This window comes from Nanorana parkeri, unplaced genomic scaffold, assembly GCF_000935625.1.
Source record: "Nanorana parkeri isolate BGI_ZX_2015 unplaced genomic scaffold, ASM93562v1 scaffold309, whole genome shotgun sequence".
NCBI lineage: Eukaryota > Metazoa > Chordata > Amphibia > Anura > Dicroglossidae > Nanorana > Nanorana parkeri.
This window is the reverse complement of record NW_017306577.1, coordinates 311,602-318,687: the sequence shown is the minus strand read 5'-3', so window position 1 is coordinate 318,687 and position 7,086 is coordinate 311,602. Positions and strand designations below refer to the sequence as shown.

Here is a 7,086-nt window from a genome sequence, read left to right as displayed (position 1 = left end):
GTGAGGACATTGCCTATATACAACTGATTAATGGCAGAGGTGTGTCCATTGCCTATATATAACTGAGGCATGGCAGGGGAGTGTCCATTGCCTTTATAGATCTGGGGGCATGGTAGGGGTGTGTCCATTACCTGTATATAAGTGGGGCATGGCAGGTGTGTCTCCATTGCCTAAATATAAGTGGGGGCCTGGCAGGAGTCCATTGGCTAAATATAACTAGGGGCATGGTAGGGGTGTGTCCATTGCCTATATATAACTGGGGATGTGCCAGGGGGGGTGTCCATTGCCTAAATAAATTGTGCTAGATGGTGTCCTTCTCTCTCATCTCAGAAAGTTGTGAGGTATGAAAAGTAATCTGAAAACAATTACTCAGCAGGAAGTTGGTGCAGATACAAACATTTTAAGGAAGACCATGAGCATGTTCCTGGTAATGCACAGAACCACTCAGAAAACCGATTAAAAACACAGCATACTCCCATATTTACACTTTATTTCTGTTTATAGGTGACTGACAGATTTCGACAGTGAAAGGTTCGATGTTGTAGAGAGATAGCACAAATTTAACAAGACTGGCTTTGCACGCTCTTCCCAACACACCAGGCGCCGCCATTTTTAGGTGGTGGATTATTGCATGTCCTTGATCTCTGACGAGTTCCAGATTGGCAGCTGGACCAGGACGACCAGCACCCCCAGTTGCCATTGGCTTTGGTGCCTGTAACAAAAACACAAAATTAATACTTGCAGATACATTTGTTATCACTCCGATGTTTGACGTTTTCATGCGACCTGCGTAAAAAGACCTGCAGAAGTAAAAGATTACAGGGAAGCAAAGTCGGTATTTCCATAGACTTTATGTGGGGCTCCAGTGGTGAGGAAACAAAAATAAGAGCAGATACTTCATATGGCCTATGCGCCAGTTTGCATTCCATTGACAGAGTAATAAGGTGACTTTCAAGTAGGATAATAGGAAAAATAAAACTGAAAACAGTTACACAAGCTGATGTAATTTGTAGCATTACATAGAGAGCAATAGATGACGTAGTGAAAGTTTCCTTCTAGAAAGTACTGGAGTCCTACAATGTGATAAGAAGCCACCTACCTGGACGCTGAGTGCGCTCACAAGCTGGGCCTTCATAGCCTGCAGGGCAGTGACAGGAGCATTGGTTGTTATCCAGAATGGGCTCCCCGTTGTTCTCGCAAGGGCCGCAGCGGCAGGAATTGAACTCGCTCAGGAACTCGTCATAGGCTTTCTTCAGATTCTGCCTCTTTGCCTCGATGCCCGAAAGATCCGTCATTTTCAGGCCTTCATGTATGGGCAGCAGCTGAAATGGATAAACCAGGATTATCATAGCGTTTCTTTAAAAGTGTACCATTGTGTGGAAGGTTGTATTTAAAGGGTCAGTCTAGCCAAAAAGGAACATTTTGTTAGAAGTGAAGCTTAATGGGCTGAGTCAGCCCCGGACTTATAATAGGGACAATCTATTCAATCGAAGTATTCAATTCTGGTCATTTGTAGGTCTAATAAGCAAGCCATGGTCTTGGATACTTCATCAGTGAGATCTCCCTGCCATCATTCCTGATGCTGCTCCTAACCACCAGGGCTTAATTATTATTGTAAACTGGAGATGGGTGTCCAAGGCCAGCCCTAAGACTATAAAATACATCAAACACTTGTAAAGCATTTGGAAGGCAAGAAGCAGCTTCTGGAAGCCTTTAAAGGAAAACTATGAGGGGGGTGCTTTTCACTCACCTCATAGTTCTGGCCGACCTGTGACAATGAGACTGTCACAGGTCGGCTCAGTAGATCGGGAGGTGAGCGAACACATACCGGCATTTGCTCACCTCTCGATCCTGTCACGGCTCTATGGCGTGACAGGGGAGGGGCTGGATTCCCCCCTCCCCGCTCTGATCCGCCATCGCTGACTGGCGGAACGGACGGGGGAGGGGGCGGGTACAGCTGACTCTGCCTCTAGATAGGCAGAGCCAGCTGTCACCCACGCAGCTGGGCAGATCTCGACATCGATGTGGGGATCCGCTCCGGCTGCGGCGTCTCAGTATACCGTGAGCTACAGCTCCCTATATACTGAGCTTAGGGTGACGGGAGGACGCTAGTTTGTGTCCTCCCGTTACCCTAAGGAGAACTATGGGGAAAACCCCCGACCCCATAGTTCTCCTTTAACCAGAATTGTTCACTAGGGATGAGCGAAGCTGCCTGGGTTCGGTTAGCAAAATGTTGTTCATAGTTAAAAAACGTTGTGGCACCTCTGAAGTCTATGGGAAGGAAGGTAGAATCTTGTTATTCAGTCCTGGCCATTTGTAGGGTTAATGAGCTGTTGTCAAACAAAAGGCATGGGAAGCTAGGCACTGCCATGAGGAACATGCACCAATGCCAAAATCAAATAAATAAATAAAAATGCAATAAAAGACAAAATTGTATCTTCGCTTACACTGCACTGTCGGGTCTCTCTAAAAGCTCCATCACACACTGACAATATGGCTGCTGTCAGCCCACCCTTTCACAGAAAAGCAGCTGAGTAGACATGTGCAACTCGTTTCGTTCCGAATCAAAATTTGTCAACTTTTTTCGAAATTCGGACACATCCGAATTTCCGAACCCCAATGCATCCAAATCCGAATTTTCATTTCCGAATTTAGTATCCCGTCCAAATTTTGTTCAAAAACTAAACTAAATCTGACATGTGACTTTTCTGGCCAATCAGATGCGTTTTTCGGTTTAATCCATCCGAATGGGTCTGAATGCGAATGTTCGTTATGGCAACATAGGAGCCCTATACAGTATATACATATATTACTAAACCTGGGGCCCCCAGACACGAATGGCCTTCGGGAGATCCCGAATGCAATTCAGAAATTCGGATCCCGAATGCCATTCGGGTCTGAGAGCCATATACATATTGTACTAAAGCTGAGGCTCCTAGACCCGAATGGCATTCGGGATCCGAATTTCTGAATTGCATTCGGGATCTCCCGAAGGCCATTCGTGTCTGGGGGCCCCAGGTTTAGTAATATATGTACAGTATATGGCTCCCAGACCTGAATGGCATTTGGGAGCTCTCGAATGAAATTCAGAAATTCGGATCTCGAATGCCATTCGGGTCTGGGAGCCATATACATATTTTGCTAAAGCTGAGGCTCCCAGACCCGAATGGCATTTGGGAGCTCCCGAATGCAATTCGGAAATTTGGATCCCGAATGCCATTCGGGTCTAGGAGATTCAGCTCCAGTAATAATATCTGTATATAGTTTTCTGTGGTAGTAGTAACGAATATACGTTCGTAAACTCATCCGAACCTAGGGAAATTCGGATTTCATCCGAATCCGAAACCCCAAACCGAATTGTATTTCGGATCCGAATCCCGAATTCCAAAGTAAAAAACTATCTGAACCAAACCGAATTTTTCCGCAGCTTACATTTCTGGTACGTTGACCTACATTTTTGACATTCTAGTACTTTCAAAAACCTGCCACCAGTCTCTGTAAGGAGTTTTTTTTTTATAACATGGCAGTAGTAAAAGTGAAGGTCAGGTATGATACTATGGGGGTGATTTACTAACCTAAACACACGCACCCACCAGGTGCGTGTGATTTTCACACAGCAAAACGTATTTATCAACCAAAAAGTCTCTAAAAGCATATTTCCACTAATGCCATATATGGAAAAATCATGCACATGATGCATATATAATGCTGCTTCACAGTTTAGACAAAAATGGTTAGCTCATGCATTTACATTCCTGCATTCATCAACGCAAGCAACACAACGTAGAGCTAACTTACACAACATCACCTTGTAATTCATGCAGGGCTTTGCACAACACACCTGCTGGGTGTGTACACACTACAAAGTTGTTTAGATTCCACCCATAGATCATGCTGGGAGGGAACACACTACAGAGGTGTATACATGTTCGTGGTGTGTTTATAAGGTTAGTAAATCAACCCCTATGTGTCTGAATATTGAATACAACATTTTGTAATGAACAGAAAGTGCTTTACTCAGTCTTTCACTATCCTTCCAAGCTCATTAAATTACACCTATTCAGCCACTTCCTTTTCAAAGCCACACCCACTTTCATAACTTTCAGGGGTGGGAAGAATGGTGCTGGGTGTAAACTTAAATTCATTGATAGTCAACACTTAATGGGTCACCTCATACTCGATGACGGTAGGGCTGTATTTTAAGGATTGGCCCCAGAAACGATACGTGGTCCCATCAAATATATTCGATAACCCCCCAGCTGATCCCGTGTCGCCTCCTTTTACAAATGTGATGACATCTTTTATGGAACTTTCACTTGAGCCGTCGTCTGTTAATGGGGAAAACATAAAGAGCGTCATACATTATCATCTGATGATACACAAGCAGCACAAATATCACAGCATTTGGATATTCCGATAGGACAAAGTAGTTGAAGATTTTCTGGAAGGTTGAGAGGGAGAGATAGATAGTGGAAGTCTTCCAGCAGCTCAGAGCATTTCAAGAGAAGAGAGATAGAAAAAGATGCTGAGTCCTCCTGCCAATCAGAGCATTTCATGATAAAATTGATAGAACATGGAAGGAGCAGAGTCCTCCTGGAGCAAAGAGCATTTTAGGAGAGGAGAGATAGACAGAGTAAGGTGCAGAGTCCTCTAGCAGTACAGAGCATTTAAGGAGAAAAGAGTTACATAGAGGAAGGAGCAGAGTGCTCCAGCAGTGCTAAATATTTCAGTATAGGAGAGCTGGATAATGGAAGGAGCAGAGTCCTCCTGCAATGCAGAGTATTTTAGAAGAGGAGAGTGGGATAGGGGAAGAGAAGTCCTCCAGCAGTGCTGAGTATTTTAGGATAGGAGAGTCAGAGGAAGGAGCAGAGTCCTCCAGAGGTGCAGAGTATTTCAGGAGAAGAGAGTTAGATAGAGAGAGGATCAGAGTTTTTTTTTGTGGCATGACTGCATTATGTTAACACATTGCAAATATAAACTTACTTTGTGTCTCCGCTTCCAATTTTTTGCATGTCTTTCCCTTTAGAGTCAGACCTAGTTCAACGCCTGAATCAGGGATAGTCGAGGTGATCCCCACGTGACTACCAATACAGTTCTCAACCATACTGTAGGTTATATCTGTGGGAATGTATCAGATATTACATTATCAGTAGCCAATCAGTAACAGGTCATGAAGCAACAAGGAATGACAATGTGCACATGATGGCTTTTATTCAGAGACAGCCTGGAAGCCCTTCACTATGCTGTAGAGCAGGGCTCAAGATTTCAACTCACCCCCTCGCAATTGGCGAGTAAAAATTGCGTCGGGGTGAGTGGAAATTCAGCGGGGGGGACGACTGCTTCAGCAGCGGCGATCGCCGTGTCAGTTCTCTCTCCTCCTCGGTCACTGCCACTACAGAGCGGCCGAGGAAAATAATCCGTCCGTCCTCTTCCCCCTGCCACCCCCCGCTTCACTTACCTCTCTCCTCCGTCCTCTCTGTGTGATAGCGATAGAGTTAAGTGGAAAAAAAATTGTTACAAAAATAATTAAAATACCTGTTAAAAAAATTATAATTAAATAAATACAATTTTAAAAAATAAATAAAAAATAAAAAAAATGATTACATTTAAATAAAAAGGTGATTAAAATTTTTTAAAATGTCACGGTCCACTTGCCATGTCAACCAGTTGATTGGCAGGCTCTTTCCCTACAGGGACCCACTGCAGGCTCCACTGCATACAAGGAGGACAGGAGCCTGCCAATCAGCTCGTTACTATTCCCTGGGTCATATTTGGCAGGCGTACAGGGACAATGAGGGCATGCTGGAACTTTTAGTTCAATTATGATATGTCCCAGCATACTCTCGTTGTACCTGTACACCCCCACATATCACGGGGGGGGGCGCAAAAGTTTGTCATGCCCCGGGCGCCGGTTACTCTGGTTACGCCACTGGGTCTCTGTACTGTGCATCACAGCGCCGTCACTTCTCATGCAGGGGGAGTGGGCATCTCAGTTACGGTGAGGGGGGCGTGTCAGCATGTCATATGCAAAGGAAACACCCACAAGTTGGGCTTCATGCAGGAAAGATGCTGGCAGGCAATAATAGCAATCATTAAGATGTGATTTACTGGAAAATGATTCCTCGTTTCTTATAGAAAGATAAAATATTTAAACATTATTCGGTAGACCTGCAGTTAACTTTGTATTTCTGATGACGTGTGTTCATGTTAGCTCCGGTGCTGAAACATTAATGTGTATGTCAAGGCAAAATAAAAAAAAAACTGTGCAGAACATCTCTGCAATGCACGCACACTTCTCCATGTTGTATCCCTGTAAAGTCCCTGCAAATAAAGAAAAATACCCGTTGACCTGCTAAACGTTCACTAAGCTCCTAAGCCCTTGGAATTCGGATGCCGAATGCCATTCAGTTCGTTTTCTGACCCATTCAGATGCATTAAACCGAAAAACACATCTGATTAGCCAGAAAAGTCACATGCTCGATTTAGTTTCGTTTTTGAATAAAATTCGGACGGGATCCGAAATTCGGAAATGGAAATTCGGATTCTGACACATTCGGATACATAGGGATTCTGAAATTTGGATGTGTCTGGATTTTAGAAAATGTGTCAGAATTTTTATTCGGAACGAAATTAATCACACATGTCTATCATCAACTTAGCTGCAGCATATAGTTGACTATGCCTGATGTCAGCCTACTTTACATAGTGCTGGCATAGAAGGACATGACATCTAGATGGATTAAATTAGGTTGTTATTTGGCTGCACTACTCTGGTTAAAAGTGGACAGGTGCCCCTTTACAACTTTAGAACCCTAAACTTCAGAAGGGCCAACTTTGATAAGCTGCGCAACCTAGTGGGGGAAATAAAATGGGAAAACTTATTTCAAAACCTAAACACAGACCAGATGTGGGATTGTTTTAAAAACACAGTACATACTGCTACTTCAAAGTGTATACCTTTAGGGAGCAAAAATAAAAGATCAAAGACTAAACCAATATGGTTTAATAAAACTGTAAAACAACACGTCAAGGACAAGAGAGCGACATTTATAAAATATAAGACGGAGGGGACGGCATTGGCGTTCC

At 43.7% G+C, this 7,086-nt stretch overlaps 1 protein-coding gene across 1 annotated transcript in view; it reads right to left on the bottom strand.

Moving 5' to 3' along the window:
* Nucleotides 1-560: 560 nt before the first annotated feature.
* The window catches only part of C8A (complement C8 alpha chain), a 26,923-nt gene continuing 20,397 nt past the window's right edge, over nt 561-7,086 (bottom strand). The window contains exons 8-11 of the mRNA XM_018557877.1: nt 4,984-5,118; nt 4,171-4,328; nt 1,100-1,322; nt 561-712 (exon numbers count right to left, since the gene is read on the bottom strand). Of these exons, the coding sequence (XP_018413379.1) occupies nt 561-712; nt 1,100-1,322; nt 4,171-4,328; nt 4,984-5,118 (668 nt within the window). The remainder of the gene's footprint in view (nt 713-1,099; nt 1,323-4,170; nt 4,329-4,983; nt 5,119-7,086) is intronic.